We start from the raw sequence: 26,322 nt of genomic DNA, 5'->3' as shown, positions 1-26,322 counted from the left end.
CCGCGACTTTGATCCAGTTTTGAATTTTGGCCCACTGTGTATTTGAGTTTGACACCCCTGGTCTACACTGTTATTAACTATACTAACACTCTGTTCCAGAAGTCTGTGCTGCAAAGAGGCAAAGTGAATCAAAGTAAAACAGCAAACAAGAGACTTTTACAAAGACACAGAGTTGACACAGAGACATGACTGACTGGGGAGAAATTGGGGAACATGGAAACAAGAGTGACTAGACATGACACGTGGGACACAGGGGCAAGGCAAAGTAACAGAAACCTAAAGCCTAAGAATATAACACAAGAAGAAAACAATAAAGAGAACCAAAAACATACATAAGAATAATCAATGAATATAAATGAACAAACACAAAACACTGGGTCACAGACTCACTACCATGACAGTTAAATGTACATAATAAATACTTTAAATCAGATGACAATGTAGCTGACACTGTGTTTATTATAATGTGTGTGGTCAACCACAAATCTTCATACTGTCATCCATAGATGAGGTCTTTATACAAATGATGAAAGATAATGAAAGAAACTGTTTAATTGATATGAAATGATTGAATTATAAGAAATATTATGGCTTTGTCTGCCAGTGTTTTTCTGTAAACTACTTTGAACTACTGGCAGTCAGTGAAGTCACTGAAAGGCAAGATTCTATGTTGTGTTGCCGTAGTTTCCAGAGTTTACTTATAAAGCTCACTTACAGAATTCAGTTAGAAAAGTCAAGCATTTGAAGGGTGCACATTTGAAGGAATATTAACTCAATCTTAGCTCATTACGGTTTACATTTTCGATTTTAAAGGGTCTCCGAAATTACAATGAAAAAGGAAACAAGAAAAATTGCCACTCCAGCCGATAAGAAAGATTCGGGAGATCAAGGTAAGTAAAATAATAAAATCAAATCCTGGTAAAATCCAAATCCTAGAAATGTTGACACTGTGTGAATCATTTTTGGAGCAATTGAATCATATGTTTAATTGAAAATAGCTTTAATACAAGATGTCTAATCAAAGAAAGGTTACCGGTCTTTTGGTAAAATAATGTAATAAGTTTATTCTTGGACTCAACAGTAAAAACAGACCAACAAGTGCCATCAAGATCTAAGACTTAGTAAACCTAGTATCAACTCGCACTGATCAGTTTTTTTTTTCATCCCAAGATTAAACTTGTGATCATTTAAGCAAAAGCAATTTCAAATTCTTTGCCATCAAACTGCTTCCAGTCTTGATGTCGGGGACTCTTTTTCACCACTGTGTTGTTGTCGTTTATAGATCGTAAGAGCAGGACTGCTAAAAGAAAGGCCAGTCCTGAAAAGAAGACCCCAATGAAAAGGAGGAGGGTCGCTGAGCAGGCTGGTCCTTCCACCAGCTCAGATGTGGTCAAAGGAGTGAAGCGCAAGGTTGTGCAAGATGAAGAGGACACAACAAAGAGAGCAAAGAGGGCTAAACTTCTTGACCATATGAGCGGTGACAAGGAGCAAGCATCCTCCTCGTTGGACTCTGGTAAAGGTAGGCTAATTAGTTGAATAAGGGGGTAGATTAAGTGTGGTTGCTAGGTTTAAGATATTGGTGTTTAGTGTTTGTGTCTATCATCCAGTGAGCTGATGTGCTTTTGGTGTTTTCCACATCTCCAGACTTGAACAACAAACAGGTGTGCGCAAAAAATGGCAAAAGAAAGGCCACGGGAGACGACATAGAGTCACCCAAGAAAAAAAAAAGGAATGTGGACCAGGACAAAAAATCAGTGGCAGACCAAAAACGTAAGTAGCAAGCAGCTTGGGTTTTATATTCAGGGGAAGGGCAAAAGGAACATTTAGGCTACAGAGGAGAGTAATTTGTGTCACAGCTGTAATAAAACAAGATTTGCTGTTTTGTCTGTTCAGGTGAATTCCAAGCCAGATATGTGGAGGAGCACCAGCTCGGAGAAGGAGGCTGCGGAGCAGTGTTTTCTGGCTACCGGATAGAAGATCGTTTTCCAGTAAGTGTTCAGATGATGGTAGTAAGACAGGCAGTAACGCAGATAATGGATAATATCGTAAACTGAGACGTCTGCTGTGTTTCCACCTTTCATTATGTCATACTGAGGAAATGCTCACCAATGCTCTGTGTCTTCTAGGTTGCCATCAAACACATTCCCAAAAATAAAGTCTACTGCAAAGTGGCGGTAAGCGTCCAACACTTGAATTAGTTTTACATTACTGGATTGAATGCGGCGTTCCTCATCATCCACTTTGTTGTAATATTTCAGGATGAAAGCGGGAAGATGCTCTCGGTGGAAGTGGCCATTATGGTTAAACTTGCAGGTGAAGCAGAAGGGTCAGTGGGAATATCAGCACCTGTGTCCTTGCTGGAGTGGTTCGACTTTGGCAAAGAGCTGATCCTGGTGCTGGAGAGACCTGTCCCCGCTGTGGACCTGCAAAAATACAAAGCAGAAAATGGAAGAACTTTACCAGAGGACAAGGCCAAGGTAGGTTGACTGGGAGAGCCTTAGACTGTACAGCATTCAATCAAGGCAGAAAAGCATTAACTCATTATTGTGTTTTTCATCTTTTCCAGGTCATTCTGAAGCAACTAGTTGATGCTGTAAAGGAACTTGAGGATAAACACATCTTTCATCGGGACATCAAGGGAGAAAACATTCTGATTGAGACCGGCTCAGATGTGCCTCGAGTTCGCATCATTGACTTTGGACTGAGCTGCTTTGTTAAACAGCGATCTCTGTATCGCGTCTTCTATGGTAACATATTCTGCTCCTGCTTTTCACAGATGTAGCAATTTGTGTCTTTTGTTTTAGAAGAAATTGTAATTGTGTCTGTTTGTTAGGCACTCCTCTTCACACCCCTCCCGAGTGGTACAGGAGGAGCTGCTACAGGTGTGGACCCACCACGGTGTGGCAAATGGGAGTGGTGTTGTATGAAGCGCTTCATGCACGGCACTTTAGTACCGAGAGGTTCCTCGCAAAGAAACTGAGCATCAAAAAGCGTCTGTCCACAGGTAAGAAAACTTCACACTTCCAGATTCACTGATGTCTTGGATCACTAGAACTATCATCTTCATCTTTTGGATCTTTTCTTTCTTTCAAGAATGCCAGAATTTCTTGGAGGCATGTTTAACTATAGCCCCGGAGAAGCGCCCAACACTGGAGGAGCTCCAGCTTCACCCCTGGCTAAGATAACACACACAAACACACAATTCACACCTTATCATATAAGTGTGATACATTGTGGTAACCTCCTTTCTTTTTTCTGTTGGACAGGAATGGGTCAATCTTAAAAAATAAATAAATAAAAAATTAGCTTTTTCGGACTTCCTGTAACCCCCCCAGCCATCCCAGGAAAGGGGATCTCTCTTTGAATGGGCTTTCCCGAGGTTTCTTCCCATCGATCTGGCCCCCTGGGGAGTTTTTCCTCGTCTTCATAGAGAGCTTGGGCTGGGTCAGGAGCTCCATCAAAACTGTCTTTATTTGATGACATTAAAGTCATCAAATAAAGATGTGTTTTACTTAAAGTAAAATTGGATCAAAATAAAACTTGTTTAATTCATCTTTGCTGAGGATTCTCCTTCATTACTATTTTGTTTTGTTTTGTTTTTTTTACCCATGGTGCATTTTGACAAATAAGAAAACTGAATCAGGTTAAAGTGTGCACAAAGACAGTCACACTGCAAATGATCTGAAGACTTGCATCTGTTGCTCTAACCCCCAACTAGTTTAGACAGATTTCCAGGTTCTACCAGAGGTTTTTTCCTTCAAGAAGGGAGTTTTTCCTTCCCACTGTTGCTGAGTGTTTGCTCATAGTGGGTTGTAAAAGCATAAAAGTTAATAAGAGGCATTCATAGCAGAGTTATCACAGAGGGAACTATATAGCTTAAATGTACAATTTCTACAGGACGAATTATAACTTCATTATGTATAAAAGCTTCTGTGGATAATTACTCCTATTTGTAACTTTACACAAGAGAAAGTTTGGTGTCACACTATTTATAACAGGTTGGGTTTTGTCCTCTGAGTTGAGCCTTTGGTTGCAGTTTATTGAAGAATTTCCTCTAAAGTAGCTGTTGATAAAGATTTAAAGTCCTGTTTATATACAGAAATATGCTTTAGTTCATGTTTTTTACATGTCTGCCTCAGTGGATCAGTAGAAGATCTGGCACAGGAAACTAGATGATGAAAAAAGGGTACGAATACACATATATATCTATATCTATATAGATACAGATATATAAACACACACACACACAGGTTGCAACGTAGTATTTTCATTTTTTCTTAGCATTTCTTTAACGCCTTGGTGCAAAACAATACCTGCATCTGTGTGTTGGAAAAAAGAACTACAAATTTGGAAAGGAATTTATTCATGTTCTTACTCATAGATGGAGTACATGGTTTAAAAAACACTGAGGAAACAGATATGAGGCGGCTGTATTAACATAAAAACATTAATACAGTTAAAAATGAATAAAAAGTTGCATGCTTAAACTTATTTCTCTACAGTTTGTACAATTAATCCATGTAACAATAGGTTCTCCCTTAATATAGTAGTTATTAAAATATCTTTACATAAAAATACATTTTTAAGTACTCTCCAGTGGAAGTCTGTTGTGGCTTATGTTTCTAAATGACACAACCATAAAGCAGCCCACAGAATATACAAATATGTCTTTGATAAGTGAATGTTGGCTCCCACAATGGCCTGTTAAGTTATTGCAAAAATAATTTACTGCATAATATGTCAGATTAGAACATGTTATGAGCACAAAACTGAAGGGGAAACAATAAAAACAAGAATGAAAAAACAAATACTAAATTAAGTTAAAGGATATTTCTTACTATACTATATAATTGTATAATGTTGCGTTTGATTGCAAAAGAAAACCCACCAAGAAAAAAAGAAAGAAAGAAAAAGAGAGAATAGTTTAATATATTCAAAACACATTCTTTTCTTTTATTTAAGCTGTAGCGAGATTCAGATGGACAAAAGAGAAAGAAAATTATTACAGATTTGTTTTATTAATCATGAATAAACTTTATTATACACAACTCTAAATTTCAGTTGGTCTTAGTCAGATGTGTTTTTAATTAAATCCTGCAACACTGTGCTCGCTGCCATCACTTTATATCTTAGTGTGCAATTCAAATATATACTTATTACAATATTTTTCCCCCTTAACTCTCAACTCGCGTTTTTAAAATGTCTGTGATCATATTTGTCCGTTGACTTCTGTCTGGGCCTCGAACGATTCATCAGACAGGTTGGCAGCCTCCAACTGATGCTCCAGACTTTCATCATCGCCTCTATTCTGATCAACTCTTATCTTAAACTTAGTGATGAACTCATTACTGGCCAGCGCGTCCTCCTTTTTAGGGCATGTGGGCTTTGATAACAGCCGGCTTTCCAGTCGCTCTGCAAAGAAAATTCACAAAACATTTCTTATTTGGTAAGCTTGTTAACAAATTTTAGTTCAGTTTTGCTGAAAGTTATAGCATGCATCAAGTAAGAAGCAATTGGTTTTTAAAAAGCATATACATTCCCCAAAACATTTTTATTATGTGCATTTTGGAGAATAAAAGATTGTACACAATTTCCCTTTTTAAAGTAAAAAAGATTATTAAGTCTAATTCTTACTTATTCAGTAGATTAAAGTATTGAAACATCATTATTCATAAAATATGCACATTACAAAATTAAAGTTATTCAAAAACTACTCAAGTACTTACTCCAATACTCACATTATTCAAGTAAATTTAATTTTTGCCAATGTAATGTCACATAAAATCTTAATCTGAATAAGGGATTTGAACCCCACTGTCACGGCCAGGGGATCAGCAGGCCGCTGACTAGTAGTGTTCTCTCTCTCTCTCTCGCCAGGGCAGAACTCATGGTGGGTTCACGCCCTTGGCCCACGCCCCTCTGAGGAGGAAACACCTGGGCCTCATCAGTGCAGCCAGCATTTAAGCCAGGGAGTGGCTTCTACTCATCACTGGATCGTTGTGTGTGACTCGCGTCAGTGCAGCCCGGCTCTGAGCAAGTTCTCTTTTGCTTCCCTGTGCAAAACCTCTAACGTGTGTTTCCTTCTGTACATAGATCCCCTGGACCCGACTCTGCATCCCCCGAGCGGTGTTTGGAGAGAGAGTCAGAAGAGGAGCAAGTGTCTTTTCCCTACCTGGATTTCCCCAGAGCCTTTTCCCTGTCACCGCTTTGTATATAGCACTATCCCCTGCACTGTTTGTATATACACCTGGTGGAACTGTAATAAATACAGACTGTGCCTCTGAGTCCTGCGTGTGAGTCCTCAAGCGAACCGTGACACCCACACAGATGAGAGCTTAGCAGTGAAGCTCTCTCTTAAAATTTGAGTTATAAAGTCAGAAGTTATCACTGACAGAGATCCATGTTCTTTTACCATAAGAAAGAATATTTGCTGAAATTGACATTAATCCAAGCCCTTAAAACGCCATTTTGGATTAAGCATTTCCTTTTAGAAAAGTCTTCAATGAGCAGGAAGCTCCAGTACTGAAAAAAGAAGCCAACATCAACTGCTAAACGTGCTAAAAGTAAGTAAGTCCCCGTAGACTCCTATGATCAAAACACATACAGTATAAAAGTTATAGGTTACAGATCTGAAAAGTAAAACAAATGTCAAAGTGCAAAAAGACTTATGGTCCCATAGAAGTCTATTCCATTTGCCTGGAATTAGGTGAACACCTTTGTGACAAATTTAATGGCTCAGTCATTTGTTTCATGTCATATTTAATAAAAGACTGACATGGTGGCATGTGGAATTGTCCATTTTGCACATATTTGGTCATTCTAAGCGTCAGAAGGGGAAAGATCATTCTGGGAATGCCTACTGGCGAAGGATGTGTGACTGACAAGTCCAGTGTGTGAAGTTTAACTACAGTCTAAGGAGCTTGGAAAGAAAAGCATCTGGACTTCTTTAAGTTTCTTGAAGATGTTTCACTTCTCATCTGAGAAGCTTCTTCAGTTCAGAATTTCTTCAGAGAACTGAAGAAGCTTCTTGAATGAGAGGTGAAATGCTCTTCAAGAAACTTAAAGAAGTCCAGATGCTTTTCTTTCCAAGCTCCTTAGACTACGATGACCTGAACGACTGAGAACCTTAACAGACAGTTCTTCCCTTCATTCATCATGCCTGATTTCAAAACACCAAGATGGCAGTCGTGAAAACACTCATCTTGAGTCTTCATGGGACTATGGTGAGATCAGTTATGCCTCTTATGATGCTGTCCCAGACTTCAAAGCAGTATAAAACATGTTTGCAGCCTGTAACAACTGTGCATGCGGTTATTTTTCGTTTTAAGATTTCCGTGTTTAAATCATAATAAGATTTATTTTTAATTTTAATTAACTTGAGGTGAGTCAGATTCTTTCATTCAAGTCACTGAATGAATCTCTTGACATGTTTGGGGGTAGGTGCCTTTTGTAGCATTTTAATGCAATTATCTGACAGATTATATGGTCTACACCATAGGTGTCAAACTCTGGCCAAATTTGGCCCGCAACCTAATTACATTTGGCCCGCGAAGCCATACCAAATTACTATTAGAGCTGGCCTACTGGTATTATACAGCTAATATATATATTGTTTAGTATTAAGCTTTGCTTGTTCCATATTCAGTTTTTCAGCAAAATGTGTTTGAGTCCATAAGAAAAGATTCATTCTTATATCTGGAGGAATAAATATATTTCAATAAATATTAAAGTTAGCCCGCGACTTTGATCCAGTTTTGAATTTTGGCCCACTGTGTATTTGAGTTTGACACCCCTGGTCTACACTGTTATTAACTATACTAACACTCTGTTCCAGAAGTCTGTGCTGCAAAGAGGCAAAGTGAATCAAAGTAAAACAGCAAACAAGAGACTTTTACAAAGACACAGAGTTGACACAGAGACATGACTGACTGGGGAGAAATTGGGGAACATGGAAACAAGAGTGACTAGACATGACACGTGGGACACAGGGGCAAGGCAAAGTAACAGAAACCTAAAGCCTAAGAATATAACACAAGAAGAAAACAATAAAGAGAACCAAAAACATACATAAGAATAATCAATGAATATAAATGAACAAACACAAAACACTGGGTCACAGACTCACTACCATGACAGTTAAATGTACATAATAAATACTTTAAATCAGATGACAATGTAGCTGACACTGTGTTTATTATAATGTGTGTGGTCAACCACAAATCTTCATACTGTCATCCATAGATGAGGTCTTTATACAAATGATGAAAGATAATGAAAGAAACTGTTTAATTGATATGAAATGATTGAATTATAAGAAATATTATGGCTTTGTCTGCCAGTGTTTTTCTGTAAACTACTTTGAACTACTGGCAGTCAGTGAAGTCACTGAAAGGCAAGATTCTATGTTGTGTTGCCGTAGTTTCCAGAGTTTACTTATAAAGCTCACTTACAGAATTCAGTTAGAAAAGTCAAGCATTTGAAGGGTGCACATTTGAAGGAATATTAACTCAATCTTAGCTCATTACGGTTTACATTTTCGATTTTAAAGGGTCTCCGAAATTACAATGAAAAAGGAAACAAGAAAAATTGCCACTCCAGCCGATAAGAAAGATTCGGGAGATCAAGGTAAGTAAAATAATAAAATCAAATCCTGGTAAAATCCAAATCCTAGAAATGTTGACACTGTGTGAATCATTTTTGGAGCAATTGAATCATATGTTTAATTGAAAATAGCTTTAATACAAGATGTCTAATCAAAGAAAGGTTACCGGTCTTTTGGTAAAATAATGTAATAAGTTTATTCTTGGACTCAACAGTAAAAACAGACCAACAAGTGCCATCAAGATCTAAGACTTAGTAAACCTAGTATCAACTCGCACTGATCAGTTTTTTTTTTCATCCCAAGATTAAACTTGTGATCATTTAAGCAAAAGCAATTTCAAATTCTTTGCCATCAAACTGCTTCCAGTCTTGATGTCGGGGACTCTTTTTCACCACTGTGTTGTTGTCGTTTATAGATCGTAAGAGCAGGACTGCTAAAAGAAAGGCCAGTCCTGAAAAGAAGACCCCAATGAAAAGGAGGAGGGTCGCTGAGCAGGCTGGTCCTTCCACCAGCTCAGATGTGGTCAAAGGAGTGAAGCGCAAGGTTGTGCAAGATGAAGAGGACACAACAAAGAGAGCAAAGAGGGCTAAACTTCTTGACCATATGAGCGGTGACAAGGAGCAAGCATCCTCCTCGTTGGACTCTGGTAAAGGTAGGCTAATTAGTTGAATAAGGGGGTAGATTAAGTGTGGTTGCTAGGTTTAAGATATTGGTGTTTAGTGTTTGTGTCTATCATCCAGTGAGCTGATGTGCTTTTGGTGTTTTCCACATCTCCAGACTTGAACAACAAACAGGTGTGCGCAAAAAATGGCAAAAGAAAGGCCACGGGAGACGACAGAGAGTCACCCAAGAAAAAAAAAAGGAATGTGGACCAGGACAAAAAATCAGTGGCAGACCAAAAACGTAAGTAGCAAGCAGCTTGGGTTTTATATTCAGGGGAAGGGCAAAAGGAACATTTAGGCTACAGAGGAGAGTAATTTGTGTCACAGCTGTAATAAAACAAGATTTGCTGTTTTGTCTGTTCAGGTGAATTCCAAGCCAGATATGTGGAGGAGCACCAGCTCGGAGAAGGAGGCTGCGGAGCAGTGTTTTCTGGCTACCGGATAGAAGATCGTTTTCCAGTAAGTGTTCAGATGATGGTAGTAAGACAGGCAGTAATGCAGATAATGGATAATATCGTAAACTGAGACGTCTGCTGTGTTTCCACCTTTCATTATGTCATACTGAGGAAATGCTCACCAATGCTCTGTGTCTTCTAGGTTGCCATCAAACACATTCCCAAAAATAAAGTCTACTGCAAAGTGGCGGTAAGCGTCCAACACTTGAATTAGTTTTACATTACTGGATTGAATGCGGCGTTCCTCATCATCCACTTTGTTGTAATATTTCAGGATGAAAGCGGGAAGATGCTCTCGGTGGAAGTGGCCATTATGGTTAAACTTGCAGGTGAAGCAGAAGGGTCAGTGGGAATATCAGCACCTGTGTCCTTGCTGGAGTGGTTCGACCTTGGCAAAGAGCTGATCCTGGTGCTGGAGAGACCTGTCCCCGCTGTGGACCTGCAAAAATACAAAGCAGAAAATGGAAGAACTTTACCAGAGGACAAGGCCAAGGTAGGTTGACTGGGAGAGCCTTAGACTGTACAGCATTCAATCAAGGCAGAAAAGCATTAACTCATTATTGTGTTTTTCATCTTTTCCAGGTCATTCTGAAGCAACTAGTTGATGCTGTAAAGGAACTTGAGGATAAACACATCTTTCATCGGGACATCAAGGGAGAAAACATTCTGATTGAGACCGGCTCAGATGTGCCTCGAGTTCGCATCATTGACTTTGGACTGAGCTGCTTTGTTAAACAGCGATCTCTGTATCGCGTCTTCTATGGTAACATATTCTGCTCCTGCTTTTCACAGATGTAGCAATTTGTGTCTTTTGTTTTAGAAGAAATTGTAATTGTGTCTGTTTGTTAGGCACTCCTCTTCACACCCCTCCCGAGTGGTACAGGAGGAGCTGCTACAGGTGTGGACCCACCACGGTGTGGCAAATGGGAGTGGTGTTGTATGAAGCGCTTCATGCACGGCACTTTAGTACCGAGAGGTTCCTCGCAAAGAAACTGAGCATCAAAAAGCGTCTGTCCACAGGTAAGAAAACTTCACACTTCCAGATTCACTGATGTCTTGGATCACTAGAACTATCATCTTCATCTTTTGGATCTTTTCTTTCTTTCAAGAATGCCAGAATTTCTTGGAGGCATGTTTAACTATAGCCCCGGAGAAGCGCCCAACACTGGAGGAGCTCCAGCTTCACCCCTGGCTAAGATAACACACACAAACACACAATTCACACCTTATCATATAAGTGTGATACATTGTGGTAACCTCCTTTCTTTTTTCTGTTGGACAGGAATGGGTCAATCTTAAAAAAGAAATAAATAAAAAATTAGCTTTTTCGGACTTCCTGTAACCCCCCCAGCCATCCCAGGAAAGGGGATCTCTCTTTGAATGGGCTTTCCCGAGGTTTCTTCCCATCGATCTGGCCCCCTGGGGAGTTTTTCCTCGTCTTCATAGAGAGCTTGGGCTGGGTCAGGAGCTCCATCAAAACTGTCTTTATTTGATGACATTAAAGTCATCAAATAAAGATGTGTTTTACTTAAAGTAAAATTGGATCAAAATAAAACTTGTTTAATTCATCTTTGCTGAGGATTCTCCTTCATTACTATTTTGTTTTGTTTTGTTTTTTTTTTTACCCATGGTGCATTTTGACAAATAAGAAAACTGAATCAGGTTAAAGTGTGCACAAAGACAGTCACACTGCAAATGATCTGAAGACTTGCATCTGTTGCTCTAACCCCCAACTAGTTTAGACAGATTTCCAGGTTCTACCAGAGGTTTTTTCCTTCAAGAAGGGAGTTTTTCCTTCCCACTGTTGCTGAGTGTTTGCTCATAGTGGGTTGTAAAAGCATAAAAGTTAATAAGAGGCATTCATAGCAGAGTTATCACAGAGGGAACTATATAGCTTAAATGTACAATTTCTACAGGACGAATTATAACTTCATTATGTATAAAAGCTTCTGTGGATAATTACTCCTATTTGTAACTTTACACAAGAGAAAGTTTGGTGTCACACTATTTATAACAGGTTGGGTTTTGTCCTCTGAGTTGAGCCTTTGGTTGCAGTTTATTGAAGAATTTCCTCTAAAGTAGCTGTTGATAAAGATTTAAAGTCCTGTTTATATACAGAAATATGCTTTAGTTCATGTTTTTTACATGTCTGCCTCAGTGGATCAGTAGAAGATCTGGCACAGGAAACTAGATGATGAAAAAAGGGTACGAATACACATATATATCTATATCTATATAGATACAGATATATAAACACACACACACACAGGTTGCAACGTAGTATTTTCATTTTTTCTTAGCATTTCTTTAACGCCTTGGTGCAAAACAATACCTGCATCTGTGTGTTGGAAAAAAGAACTACAAATTTGGAAAGGAATTTATTCATGTTCTTACTCATAGATGGAGTACATGGTTTAAAAAACACTGAGGAAACAGATATGAGGCGGCTGTATTAACATAAAAACATTAATACAGTTAAAAATGAATAAAAAGTTGCATGCTTAAACTTATTTCTCTACAGTTTGTACAATTAATCCATGTAACAATAGGTTCTCCCTTAATATAGTAGTTATTAAAAGATCTTTACATAAAAATACATTTTTAAGTACTCTCCAGTGGAAGTCTGTTGTGGCTTATGTTTCTAAATGACACAACCATAAAGCAGCCCACAGAATATACAAATATGTCTTTGATAAGTGAATGTTGGCTCCCACAATGGCCTGTTAAGTTATTGCAAAAATAATTTACTGCATAATATGTCAGATTAGAACATGTTATGAGCACAAAACTGAAGGGGAAACAATAAAAACAAAAATGAAAAAACAAATACTAAATTAAGTTAAAGGATATTTCTTACTATACTATATAATTGTATAATGTTGCGTTTGATTGCAAAAGAAAACCCACCAAGAAAAAAAGAAAGAAAGAAAAAGAGAGAATAGTTTAATATATTCAAAACACATTCTTTTCTTTTATTTAAGCTGTAGCGAGATTCAGATGGACAAAAGAGAAAGAAAATTATTACAGATTTGTTTTATTAATCATGAATAAACTTTATTATACACAACTCTAAATTTCAGTTGGTCTTAGTCAGATGTGTTTTTAATTAAATCCTGCAACACTGTGCTCGCTGCCATCACTTTATATCTTAGTGTGCAATTCAAATATATACTTATTACAATATTTTTCCCCCTTAACTCTCAACTCGCGTTTTTAAAATGTCTGTGATCATATTTGTCCGTTGACTTCTGTCTGGGCCTCGAACGATTCATCAGACAGGTTGGCAGCCTCCAACTGATGCTCCAGACTTTCATCATCGCCTCTATTCTGATCAACTCTTATCTTAAACTTAGTGATGAACTCATTACTGGCCAGCGCGTCCTCCTTTTTAGGGCATGTGGGCTTTGATAACAGCCGGCTTTCCAGTCGCTCTGCAAAGAAAATTCACAAAACATTTCTTATTTGGTAAGCTTGTTAACAAATTTTAGTTCAGTTTTGCTGAAAGTTATAGCATGCATCAAGTAAGAAGCAATTGGTTTTTAAAAAGCATATACATTCCCCAAAACATTTTTATTATGTGCATTTTGGAGAATAAAAGATTGTACACAATTTCCCTTTTTAAAGTAAAAAGATTATTAAGTCTAATTCTTACTTATTCAGTAGATTAAAGTGTTGAAACATCATTATTCATAAAATATGCACATTACAAAATTAAAGTTATTCAAAAACTACTCAAGTACTTACTCCAATACTCACATTATTCAAGTAAATTTAATTTTTGCCAATGTAATGTCACATAAAATCTTAATCTGAATAAGGGATTTGAACCCCACTGTCACGGCCAGGGGATCAGCAGGCCGCTGACTAGTAGTGTTCTCTCTCTCTCTCTCGCCAGGGCGGAACTCATGGTGGGTTCACGCCCTCGGCCCACACCCCTCTGAGGAGGAAACACCTGGGCCTCATCAGTGCAGCCAGCATTTAAGCCAGGGAGTGGCTTCTACTCATCACTGGATCGTTGTGTGTGACTTGCGTCAGTGCAGCCCGGCTCTGAGCAAGTTCTCTTTTGCTTCCCTGTGCAAAACCTCTAACGTGTGTTTCCTTCTGTACATAGATCCCCTGGACCCGACTCTGCATCCCCCGAGCGGTGTTTGGAGAGAGAGTCAGAAGAGGAGCAAGTGTCTTTTCCCTACCTGGATTTCCCCAGAGCCTTTTCCCTGTCACCGCTTTGTATATAGCACTATCCCCTGCACTGTTTGTATATACACCTGGTGGAACTGTAATAAATACAGACTGTGCCTCTGAGTCCTGCGTGTGAGTCCTCAAGCGAACCGTGACACCCACACAGATGAGAGCTTAGCAGTGAAGCTCTCTCTTAAAATTTGAGTTATAAAGTCAGAAGTTATCACTGACAGAGATCCATGTTCTTTTAACATAAGAAAGAATATTTGCTGAAATTGACATTAATCCAAGCCCTTAAAACGCCATTTTGGATTAAGCATTTCCTTTTAGAAAAGTCTTCAATGAGCAGGAAGCTCCAGTACTGAAAAAAGAAGCCAACATCAACTGCTAAACGTGCTAAAAGTAAGTAAGTCCCCGTAGACTCCTATGATCAAAACACATACAGTATAAAAGTTATAGGTTACAGATCTGAAAAGTAAAACAAATGTCAAAGTGCAAAAAGACTTATGGTCCCATAGAAGTCTATTCCATTTGCCTGGAATTAGGTGAACACCTTTGTGACAAATTTAATGGCTCAGTCATTTGTTTCATGTCATATTTAATAAAAGACTGACATGGTGGCATGTGGAATTGTCCATTTTGCACATATTTGGTCATTCTAAGCGTCAGAAGGGGAAAGATCATTCTGGGAATGCCTACTGGCGAAGGATGTGTGACTGACAAGTCCAGTGTGTGAAGTTTAACTACAGTCTAAGGAGCTTGGAAAGAAAAGCATCTGGACTTCTTTAAGTTTCTTGAAGATGTTTCACTTCTCATCTGAGAAGCTTCTTCAGTTCAGAATTTCTTCAGAGAACTGAAGAAGCTTCTTGAATGAGAGGTGAAATGCTCTTCAAGAAACTTAAAGAAGTCCAGATGCTTTTCTTTCCAAGCTCCTTAGACTACGATGACCTGAACGACTGAGAACCTTAACAGACAGTTCTTCCCTTCATTCATCATGCCTGATTTCAAAACACCAAGATGGCAGTCGTGAAAACACTCATCTTGAGTCTTCATGGGACTATGGTGAGATCAGTTATGCCTCTTATGATGCTGTCCCAGACTTCAAAGCAGTATAAAACATGTTTGCAGCCTGTAACAACTGTGCATGCGGTTATTTTTCGTTTTAAGATTTCCGTGTTTAAATCATAATAAGATTTATTTTTAATTTTAATTAACTTGAGGTGAGTCAGATTCTTTCATTCAAGTCACTGAATGAATCTCTTGACATGTTTGGGGGTAGGTGCCTTTTGTAGCATTTTAATGCAATTATCTGACAGATTATATGGTCTACACCATAGGTGTCAAACTCTGGCCAAATTTGGCCCGCAACCTAATTACATTTGGCCCGCGAAGCCATACCAAATTACTATTAGAGCTGGCCTACTGGTATTATACAGCTAATATATATATTGTTTAGTATCCTATTAGAGCGATTAGAACATGCTGTAGGTATTACAGGTACTGCACTGCAGTGGTTTGTATCATATCTATCTAATAGACTCCAGTTTGTGCATGTAAATGGAGAGTCCTCTTCACACACTGAGGTTAATTATGGAGTTCCACAGGGTTCAGTGCTAGGACCAATTCTGTTTACATTATACATGCTTCCCTTAGGCAGCATCATTAGAAGACATAGCATACATTTTCACTGCTATGCAGATGACACCCAGCTCTATCTGTCCATGAAGCCAGATAACACACACCAATTAGTTAAACTGCAGGAATGTCTTAAAGACATAAAGACCTGGATGGCCGCTAACTTTCTGCTTCTTAATTCAGATAAAACTGAGGTTATTGTACTCGGCCCTGAAAATCTTAGAAATATGGTATCTAATCAGATTCTTACTCTGGATGGCATTACCTTGGCCTCCAGTAACGCGGTGAGGATCCTTGGAGTCATTTTTGACCAGAACATGTCCTTCAACGCACATATTAAACAAATATGTAAGACTGCTTTCTTCCATTTGCGCAACATCTCTAAAATTAGAAATATCCTGTCTCAGAGTGACGCTGAAAAACTAGTTCATGCATTTATTACTTCCAGGCTGGACTACTGTAATTCATTATTATCAGGATGTCCAAAAAACTCACTGAAAAGCCTTCAGCTAATCCAAAATGCTGCAGCAAGAGTCCTGACAGGGACTAGAAAGAGAGAGCATATTTCTCCTGTTTTGGCTTCCCTTCATTGGCTTCCTGTTAAATCCAGAATTGAATTCAAAATCCTGCTCCTCACATACAAGGTCTTAAATAATCAGGCCCCATCTTATCTTAATGACCTTGTAGTACCATATCACCCTATTAGAGCACTTCGCTCTCGCTCTGCAGGCCTACTTGTTGTTCCTAGAGTATTTAAAAGTAGAATGGGAGGGAGAGCCTTCAGTTTTCAGGCCCCTCTTCTGTGGAACCAGCTTCCAGTTTGGATTCGGGAGACAGACACTATCTCTACTTTTAAGATTAGGCTTAAAACTTTCCTTTTTTCTAAAGCATATAGTTAGGGCTGGACCAGGTGACCCTGAATCCTCCCTTTGTTATGCTGCAATAGATGTAGGCTGCCGGGGGATTCCCATGATGCATTGAGTTTTTCCTTTCCAGTCACCTTTCTCACTCACTATGTATTAATAGACCTCTCTGCATTGAATCATATCTGTTATTAACCTCTGTCTCTCTTCCACAGCATGTCTTTATCCTGTCTTCCTTCTCTCACCCCAACCGGTCGCAGCAGATGGCCGCCCCTCCCTGAGCCTGGTTCTGCCGGAGGTTTCTTCCTGTTAAAAGGGAGTTTTTCCTTCCCACTGTCGCCAAAGTGCTTGCTCATAGGGGGTCATATGATTGTTGGGTTTTTCTCTGTATCTATGAAGCGCCTTGAGGCGACTTTTGTTGTGATTTGGCGCTATATAAATAAAATTGAATTGAATTGAATTGAATTATTAAGCTTTGCTTGTTCCATATTCAGTTTTTCAGCAAAATGTGTTTGAGTCCATAAGAAGAGATTCATTCTTATATCTGGAGGAATAAATATATTTCAATAAATATTAAAGTTAGCCCGCGACTTTGATCCAGTTTTGAATTTTGGCCCACTGTGTATTTGAGTTTGACACCCCTGGTCTACACTGTTATTAACTATACTAACACTCTGTTCCAGAAGTCTGTGCTGCAAAGAGGCAAAGTGAATACCGCACCTGCAGGAGTAATGGGGGTCATCAGTCGGTTCAGCTGGATGTTCCAGTGCCGTACCTGTTGACTGGCATTCCTCAGCCTCTCCTGAACCTCCTGGAAACAAAAATCATGCAGGCATCTTCATCAGTGTTGTTTTAGAAGAGCACTAAATAAGATGCTGCTCACAAAGCCAGTCAAAACAAACTTGTTCACCTCCAGACGCTGGTGACTTCTTTGGCGAGATGCCTGCAGATCCTGGAGCTCCTGAGAGGCAGAGTTGAGGGCTGAGGGGGTGTCCTCATCGGGACTGCCATCTGACAGCTCCTGTATGGGGCTGAGGTTTTGCATTGTACGTTGCTGCTCCTGGAGGAGCTGGAAATGTTTCCTCTTTTCATCTTCAGCCTGCAGCAACCTGAAGGAGGGGAAAAAGGGAAGAAGCAACTGAAAATGTTAATACTTCTCATGGATATCTCAGATCTCCATCACAAATAAAATAATAAAGGGCCATAATAAGAGTTAGAAATCCATTGTTACCGCTCAAGCTCCAGTCTGGCCCTCTCCTCCTCCAGCCGAGCCTGGATCTCCATATTAAGGGCAACTTCCAGCTGCTGCTGTGTCAGCTCCAGCTCCCTGATCCTCTTCTTCTGTTGTTCAGCCTCCTTTTCCTTCATTTTTAACATTCAACTCCCGCCACAGATTTTCTATGGGGTTGAGGTCTGGAGACTGGCTAGGCCACTCCAGGACTTTCAAATGCTTCTTACGGAGCCACTCCTTTGTTGCCCGGGCGGTGTGTTTTGGATCATTGTCATGTTGGAAGACCCAGCCTCGTTTCATCTTCAAAGTTCTCACTGATGGAAGGAGGTTTTGGCTCAAAATCTCACGATACATGGCCCCATTCATTCTGTCCTTAACACGGATCAGTCGTCCTGTCCCCTTGGCAGAAAAACAGCCCCATAGCATGATGTTTCCACCCCCATGCTTCACAGTAGGTATGGTGTTCTTGGGATGCAACTCAGTATTCTTCGTCCTCCAAACACGACGAGTTGAGTTTATACCAAAAAGTTCTACTTTGGTTTCATCTGACCACATGACATTCTCCCAATCCTCTGCTGTATCATCCATGTGCTCTCTGGCAAACTTCAGACGGGCCTGGACATGCACTGGCTTCAGCAGCGGAACACGTCTGGCACTGCGGGATTTGATTCCCTGCCATTGTAGTGTGTTACTGATGGTGACCTTTGTTACTTTGGTCCCAGCTCTCTGCAGGTCATTCACCAGGTCCCCCCGTGTGGTTCTGGGATCTTTGTTCACCGTTCTCATGATCATTTTGACCCCACGGTATGAGATCTTGCGTGGAGCCCCAGATCGTGGGAGATTATCAGTGGTCTTGTATGTCTTCCATTTTCTGATGATTGCTCCCACAGTTGATTTTTTCACACCAAGCTGCTTGCCTATTGTAGATTCACTCTTCCCAGTCTGGTGCAGGTCTACAATACTTGTCCTGGTGTCTGATGGGTTTAGATTTTATTATTGTCATTTGTATTAGGAAACATTTAAGCATATATTCTTAGAGGTGTATAATCAATTGTTTAGTGATAGGTTGTGTGATCTTTAACAGGCTGCAAAGGCTTGGTGTGTATTCCACACCTACATCCTGGGAGCATGGGAAGAGGTCGTACCTTGTCTTATTGTTTTATGGTAGGATTAACGTAGCTACGTCTGTTCTAGTCTAAGTGCCTTTTGTTTAGATGAACTGTTGGATTTTCCAGACCAGCAGGTTAAGGGAAGTCGTTTATGGGGTCAGTCACACTCTGACCCCCCCCCACACACACACACACACAGTATTCTTTGTTCACATGTATACTAATGTAAGAGGCTATATGTTAATGACCCTATGCATATTCATGTCACCACAATAAAAGGAGTGCTGTGGGGAACCTGGCTGAGAGTCTGATGGAGGTCAAGTGGTGGGACGACACTTGGCTCTAGCCGGATCTCCCTCATGCATGAGTAACAGAAAGAACTTTGGTGCCTTGTGTCTTGTATTTTGCTGCGTAGCAGATTGTCCTTAACGTTCCAGCGAATAGGTTCAAGCTACAAACCTATCAGTGTCCTTCGAAAGCTCTTTGGTCTTGGCCATGGCAGATTTCGGAGTCTGACTGTTTGAGGCTGTGGACAGGTGTCTTTTATACAGATGATGAGTTCAAACAGGTGCCATTCATACAGGTAACGAGTGGGGGACAGAAAAGCGTCTTACAGAAGACATTACAGGTCTGTGACAGCCAGAGATTTTCCATGTTTGAGGTGACCAAATACTTATTTTCCACCCTAATTTACGAATAAATTCTTTACAAATCCTACCATGTGAATTCATGTTTTTTTTTCACATTCTGTCTCTCACAGTTGAAGTGTACCTCTGGTGCAAATTACTGACCTCTGTCATCATTTTAAGTGGGGGAACTTGCACAATCGGTGGCTGACTAAATACTTTTTTGCCCCACTGTACATGGTACTTTTTAAATGGACAAAATGAACTGCACTGGCAGCCAGTGGCGTGTCTAGAAAATTTTTGTTGGGGGGGCCAGGTAGGGGCACAGATTTGGAGAAGGGTGGCAGATGTAATTGGCAGATAATGTTAAAAACAATTCTACCAACCGTTCACCATAATTCAATAACCCTGTAAACCTAATAACCGTAACCTTATTAGAATGAGATTTTAACCACTACGGTGCAAAGTGTTTAGATACTGTGTTGATTAAGTACAAGAGATACAATCAGTCAGTGTTTATTCAGCATTCAAGGACATCAATATTTGCATAGTATTTTTACTGACATGTAGTGCACATGTGTTTTGGGCAAAAACATTTTTGAATATTAAAATACGAACATTTTTAACATACAATTGGCAAATTAGCCAATTCCAATGCAAAACCATTGCCTGTTAAAAAAAAAAAAAAAGAAGATAATCTTCTCACAAACTGGTGTTTGATTTTGAAACAGGAAAAAAGTGGAGAAACAACTGAAAAGACTAACATTTGAATAAAACCTGAAAGCAAGTAAATACTTTATATGCTGCCTTACTTTGGTAATATTGAGAACAACACTGGCTGATGATGAAATGCAGTCAGCTGGCATGGTGACACTGCCAGTATTAACCTGCAGGGCTGGACTGGGACAAAAAATTGGGCATTTTCACTACAGATTGGCCCACCAGGTATTAAAGCCATAAAGCCTTTGAATGAAAACAAATGCTGTTGTGACAGTGATGTACAGTCTTTTTGGTATATGTATGATTTCCATACATTTTACGTCAGATAAAAACTTTCTTCGCAAGATTCAGATAATTATTTAATAAAAGCTAGATATTTTAAATGAGAATAAAAAAGAAAAGTATTTCTTTGTGCCCACCTTTCCCTGTTAATGCCCTACCTGGCCCCCTGGCAACACTTTGCTAGACCCGCCCCTGCACAGTTACCAGCTGTCAGCTACATAAAAAAAGGATCCTGGTGTTATTTATCTCTCAGAAACAGTTCATAACTTCAACTCATTCCTGTCACCTAAAAGGTAAACCTGTTTCTCCATCACCTGTTCAGCTCTGATGATTCAGTAAGGACATCTCCTGGTTTCATCTTCATGTTTCCCTCTCACCACATATCCAAACCGACATCATGACCAGCAGCTTTACAGCTGTGGCTCCAGCAAACATTCTAACTAAATAAATTCTAACAACAGCTGATCAAGCTTAAACGTGCTGCTGTTGTTTAGCGCGACATCTGCTGGTTTCCTCTTTCTGGCTCAAAGTGGGTGATAAACAAACAAGAGAGACGATCAGCTGATCATTGATCAGTTTCATGATTGAAGTAGCAACAGGAGAGAGAGGAGAGATAATGAGAGGAGAAGAGGCAGCTGTGCAGCGTAAAGACAGAATAACTCCAGTTTTGTGTCTTTTTCCATCCTAGCTGAAGTCCGGGACAAACTGCGTCTCTTCTCAGCTCAATACCAAACGCGTAATATTTTCTATGAATGAGGGACCATTCCATTTTTTAAGGAGCTGTTGGCAACTCTACTAACTAACCTTATGAATAAAATAAAGTTCACTATCAGTAACATCATAGCAACCGAACATCTGTATAAACTTGTCATGCTAGCTCACACAGTATGAGGTATTGTAACTGACTGTAAAAAGTCAGCACAACGAAAATAAACTCCACCTAAACTTGGTTTATATCTGACCCAGATAGACTGCAGGTCATAACTTCTTACCTGAAGTTCAGTTCACCTGACACTCGGACTGGTGGCCGCCTCGGGGCTCTCCTCCTGCTTCCCCTTCCCTCATCCACCTGCTGGCCTCTGTGGAAGCCCTGCCATAGCCACCACCAAACAACTGAGTTATTTTTACACATCGACCTGCATCTTATAACTCATAACTCTTATGTTAAGTGGGGGAACTTGCACAATCGGTGGCTAACTAAATACTTTTTTGCCCCACTGTACACTCACTGGCCAAATTTTTGTTAGATACACCTGTTGAGCTGCTCATTAGGTCAAATACCTAATCAGCCTATCACATAGCAGCAGCTCAGTGCATTTAGGCATGTATACATTAATAAGATGACCTGCTGAAGGTCAAAGGGGATTTAAATGACTTTGAACATGCATTGTTGTTTGTGTCGGACAGGCTTGTCTGAGTATTTCAGAAACTGTACAACCATCTAACCGGTTTATAGAAAATGGTCTGAAATGGAGGAAATCTCCTGTGAGCAGCACTTCTCTGGGAAAAAATCACTTGTTGGTGCCAAAGATCAAAAGCGGAATGAGCAGATTACTTACAGCTGTAAGGAAAGCAACATGAACTCAAATACCCACTTACTTCAACCAAGTTATCAAGAAGAGCACCGCTGAAAGCACAATACGTTGAAACTCGAAGCTGATGGCCTAGTGTCACCTGCTGGATAGAGGTGAAAACACAAAGCAAACAATGTCTCTTTCATCTGTTTCACAGCATGCACGGGAACTGGAAACTCGCCGAAGGGAGGCAGAGGAGAGAGAGCGGAGGAAGCAGAGGGAGGTGCAGCTGGAACTGGAAAGACAGCTGAAAGAGGCTGTGATGGTAAAAAAAAAAGTTTTCCACTTGACACCAATTATGTACAGAGTCTTTTCTCCTTGACTTTGATCTTTGAGAACTCCAGCAAAATGTTGACTGTCATTATAAAATTCACACCTAGTCTTTAATGATTTGGAAAAATGGTTATGACAGTCCAGGAAAAGGTAATTCAGGAATAGGTCAGTTTATACCGCTCTGTTGGTGCATCTGTTTATGTAGCTGTGTGTGTGTGTGTGCATAGATAAAAGACAGCATGCAGGCTGAGATGCAGGTGAAGGAAAAGGAGGCTGAACAACAGAAGAAGAGGATCAGGGAGCTGGAGCTGACACAGCAGCAGCTGGAAGTTGCCCTTAATATGGAGATCCAGGCTCGGCTGGAGGAGGAGAGGGCCAGACTGGAGCTTGAGCGGTAACAATGGATTTCTAACTCTTATTATGGCCCTTTATTATTTTATTTGTGATGGAGATCTGAGATATCCATGAGAAGTATTAACATTTTCAGTTGCTTCTTCCCTTTTTCCCCTCCTTCAGGTTGCTGCAGGCTGAAGATGAAAAGAGGAAACATTTCCAGCTCCTCCAGGAGCAGCAACGTACAATGCAAAACCTCAGCCCCATACAGGAGCTGTCAGATGGCAGTCCCGATGAGGACACCCCCTCAGCCCTCAACTCTGCCTCTCAGGAGCTCCAGGATCTGCAGGCATCTCGCCAAAGAAGTCACCAGCGTCTGGAGGTGAACAAGTTTGTTTTGACTGGCTTTGTGAGCAGCATCTTATTTAGTGCTCTTCTAAAACAACACTGATGAAGATGCCTGCATGATTTTTGTTTCCAGGAGGTTCAGGAGAGGCTGAGGAATGCCAGTCAACAGGTACGGCACTGGAACATCCAGCTGAACCGACTGATGACCCCCATTACTCCTGCAGGTGCGGTATTCACTTTGCCTCTTTGCAGCACAGACTTCTGGAACAGAGTGTTAGTATAGTTAATAACAGTGTAGACCAGGGGTGTCAAACTCAAATACACAGTGGGCCAAAATTCAAAACTGGATCAAAGTCGCGGGCTAACTTTAATATTTATTGAAATATATTTATTCCTCCAGATATAAGAATGAATCTCTTCTTATGGACTCAAACACATTTTGCTGAAAAACTGAATATGGAACAAGCAAAGCTTAATACTAAACAATATATATATTAGCTGTATAATACCAGTAGGCCAGCTCTAATAGTAATTTGGTATGGCTTCGCGGGCCAAATGTAATTAGGTTGCGGGCCAAATTTGGCCAGAGTTTGACACCTATGGTGTAGACCATATAATCTGTCAGATAATTGCATTAAAATGCTACAAAAGGCACCTACCCCCAAACATGTCAAGAGATTCATTCAGTGACTTGAATGAAAGAATCTGACTCACCTCAAGTTAATTAAAATTAAAAATAAATCTTATTATGATTTAAACACGGAAATCTTAAAACGAAAAATAACCGCATGCACAGTTGTTACAGGCTGCAAACATGTTTTATACTGCTTTGAAGTCTGGGACAGCATCATAAGAGGCATAACTGATCTCACCATAGTCCCATGAAGACTCAAGATGAGTGTTTTCACGACTGCCATCTTGGTGTTTTGAAATCAGGCATGATGAATGAAGGGAAGAACTGTCTGTTAAGGTTCTCAGTCGTTCAGGTCATCGTAGTCTAAGGAGCTTGGAAAGAAAAGCATCTGGACTTCTTTAAGTTTCTTGAAGAGCATTTCACCTCTCATTCAAGAAGCTTCTTCAGTTCTCTGAAGAAATTCTGAACTGAAGAAGCTTCTCAGATGAGAAGTGAAACATCTTCAAGAAACTTAAAGAAGTCCAGATGCTTTTCTTTCCAAGCTCCTTAGACTGTAGTTAAACTTCACACACTGGACTTGTCAGTCACACATCCTTCGCCAGTAGGCATTCCCAGAATGATCTTTCCCCTTCTGACGCTTAGAATGACCAAATATGTGCAAAATGGACAATTCCACATGCCACCATGTCAGTCTTTTATTAAATATGACATGAAACAAATGACTGAGCCATTAAATTTGTCACAAAGGTGTTCACCTAATTCCAGGCAAATGGAATAGACTTCTATGGGACCATAAGTCTTTTTGCACTTTGACATTTGTTTTACTTTTCAGATCTGTAACCTATAACTTTTATACTGTATGTGTTTTGATCATAGGAGTCTACGGGGACTTACTTACTTTTAGCACGTTTAGCAGTTGATGTTGGCTTCTTTTTTCAGTACTGGAGCTTCCTGCTCATTGAAGACTTTTCTAAAAGGAAATGCTTAATCCAAAATGGCGTTTTAAGGGCTTGGATTAATGTCAATTTCAGCAAATATTCTTTCTTATGGTAAAAGAACATGGATCTCTGTCAGTGATAACTTCTGACTTTATAACTCAAATTTTAAGAGAGAGCTTCACTGCTAAGCTCTCATCTGTGTGGGTGTCACGGTTCGCTTGAGGACTCACACGCAGGACTCAGAGGCACAGTCTGTATTTATTACAGTTCCACCAGGTGTATATACAAACAGTGCAGGGGATAGTGCTATATACAAAGCGGTGACAGGGAAAAGGCTCTGGGGAAATCCAGGTAGGGAAAAGACACTTGCTCCTCTTCTGACTCTCTCTCCAAACACCGCTCGGGGGATGCAGAGTCGGGTCCAGGGGATCTATGTACAGAAGGAAACACACGTTAGAGGTTTTGCACAGGGAAGCAAAAGAGAACTTGCTCAGAGCCGGGCTGCACTGACGCGAGTCACACACAACGATCCAGTGATGAGTAGAAGCCACTCCCTGGCTTAAATGCTGGCTGCACTGATGAGGCCCAGGTGTTTCCTCCTCAGAGGGGCGTGGGCCAAGGGCGTGAACCCACCATGAGTTCCGCCCTGGCGAGAGAGAGAGAGAGAACACTACTAGTCAGCGGCCTGCTGATCCCCTGGCCGTGACAGTGGGGTTCAAATCCCTTATTCAGATTAAGATTTTATGTGACATTACATTGGCAAAAATTAAATTTACTTGAATAATGTGAGTATTGGAGTAAGTACTTGAGTAGTTTTTGAATAACTTTAATTTTGTAATGTGCATATTTTATGAATAATGATGTTTCAACACTTTAATCTACTGAATAAGTAAGAATTAGACTTAATAATCTTTTTACTTTAAAAAGGGAAATTGTGTACAATCTTTTATTCTCCAAAATGCACATAATAAAAATGTTTTGGGGAATGTATATGCTTTTTAAAAACCAATTGCTTCTTACTTGATGCATGCTATAACTTTCAGCAAAACTGAACTAAAATTTGTTAACAAGCTTACCAAATAAGAAATGTTTTGTGAATTTTCTTTGCAGAGCGACTGGAAAGCCGGCTGTTATCAAAGCCCACATGCCCTAAAAAGGAGGACGCGCTGGCCAGTAATGAGTTCATCACTAAGTTTAAGATAAGAGTTGATCAGAATAGAGGCGATGATGAAAGTCTGGAGCATCAGTTGGAGGCTGCCAACCTGTCTGATGAATCGTTCGAGGCCCAGACAGAAGTCAACGGACAAATATGATCACAGACATTTTAAAAACGCGAGTTGAGAGTTAAGGGGGAAAAATATTGTAATAAGTATATATTTGAATTGCACACTAAGATATAAAGTGATGGCAGCGAGCACAGTGTTGCAGGATTTAATTAAAAACACATCTGACTAAGACCAACTGAAATTTAGAGTTGTGTATAATAAAGTTTATTCATGATTAATAAAACAAATCTGTAATAATTTTCTTTCTCTTTTGTCCATCTGAATCTCGCTACAGCTTAAATAAAAGAAAAGAATGTGTTTTGAATATATTAAACTATTCTCTCTTTTTCTTTCTTTCTTTTTTTCTTGGTGGGTTTTCTTTTGCAATCAAACGCAACATTATACAATTATATAGTATAGTAAGAAATATCCTTTAACTTAATTTAGTATTTGTTTTTTCATTCTTGTTTTTATTGTTTCCCCTTCAGTTTTGTGCTCATAACATGTTCTAATCTGACATATTATGCAGTAAATTATTTTTGCAATAACTTAACAGGCCATTGTGGGAGCCAACATTCACTTATCAAAGACAT

General features: G+C 39.8%; 5 protein-coding genes across 9 annotated transcripts in view; 4 read left to right on the top strand and 1 right to left on the bottom strand.

The window, feature by feature from the left end:
* The window catches only part of LOC147332703 (immunoglobulin lambda-1 light chain-like), a 49,855-nt gene that overhangs the window by 15,272 nt on the left and 8,261 nt on the right, over positions 1 to 26,322 (top strand). The window contains exon 3 of one of the 5 annotated variants that reach the window (XM_086289372.1): positions 16,695 to 16,705. The exons of the other annotated variants lie outside the window; for them this stretch is intronic. Within the exon in view, the coding sequence (XP_086145498.1) occupies positions 16,695 to 16,705 (11 nt within the window). The remainder of the gene's footprint in view (positions 1 to 16,694; positions 16,706 to 26,322) is intronic. 5 annotated transcript variants of the gene reach the window in all.
* LOC147332708 (serine/threonine-protein kinase pim-1-like) lies at positions 136 to 5,604 on the top strand. The gene is made up of 9 exons (XM_086289366.1): positions 136 to 890; positions 1,283 to 1,519; positions 1,645 to 1,770; positions 1,894 to 1,988; positions 2,127 to 2,174; positions 2,259 to 2,477; positions 2,567 to 2,747; positions 2,834 to 3,004; positions 3,094 to 5,604. The coding sequence occupies exons 1-9, from the start codon at positions 830 to 832 to the stop codon at positions 3,183 to 3,185; spliced, it is 1,230 nt and encodes a 409-aa protein (XP_086145492.1). The 5' UTR covers positions 136 to 829; the 3' UTR covers positions 3,186 to 5,604.
* LOC147332707 (serine/threonine-protein kinase pim-1-like) lies at positions 7,871 to 12,545 on the top strand. The gene is made up of 9 exons (XM_086289364.1): positions 7,871 to 8,625; positions 9,018 to 9,254; positions 9,380 to 9,505; positions 9,629 to 9,723; positions 9,862 to 9,909; positions 9,994 to 10,212; positions 10,302 to 10,482; positions 10,569 to 10,739; positions 10,829 to 12,545. Exons 1-9 carry the CDS (start codon positions 8,565 to 8,567, stop codon positions 10,918 to 10,920), a joined length of 1,230 nt encoding a protein of 409 aa, XP_086145490.1. The 5' UTR covers positions 7,871 to 8,564; the 3' UTR covers positions 10,921 to 12,545.
* LOC147332706 (differentially expressed in FDCP 6 homolog) lies at positions 12,569 to 17,764 on the bottom strand. Its single transcript, XM_086289374.1, has 4 exons — positions 17,628 to 17,764; positions 17,307 to 17,505; positions 17,117 to 17,207; positions 12,569 to 13,150 (listed from the first exon to the last, which is right to left on the bottom strand). Exons 1-4 carry the CDS (start codon positions 17,762 to 17,764, stop codon positions 12,948 to 12,950), a joined length of 630 nt encoding a protein of 209 aa, XP_086145500.1. The 3' UTR covers positions 12,569 to 12,947.
* On the top strand, positions 22,072 to 26,156 carry LOC147332705 (uncharacterized). The gene is made up of 5 exons (XM_086289367.1): positions 22,072 to 22,203; positions 22,439 to 22,605; positions 22,728 to 22,926; positions 23,026 to 23,116; positions 25,575 to 26,156. Exons 1-5 carry the CDS (start codon positions 22,072 to 22,074, stop codon positions 25,775 to 25,777), a joined length of 792 nt encoding a protein of 263 aa, XP_086145493.1. The 3' UTR covers positions 25,778 to 26,156.

The sequence above is a fragment of the Aulonocara sp. 'chitande type north' Nkhata Bay genome, linkage group LG4, assembly GCF_057382095.1.
Source record: "Aulonocara sp. 'chitande type north' Nkhata Bay isolate Kocher_YH1m ecotype deep benthic linkage group LG4, A_spYH_male_GT1.1, whole genome shotgun sequence".
Classification (NCBI taxonomy): Eukaryota; Metazoa; Chordata; class Actinopteri; order Cichliformes; family Cichlidae; genus Aulonocara; species Aulonocara sp. 'chitande type north' Nkhata Bay.
The sequence above is the reverse complement of the archived record's forward strand: the minus strand, read 5'-3'. Positions and strand labels throughout refer to the sequence as shown.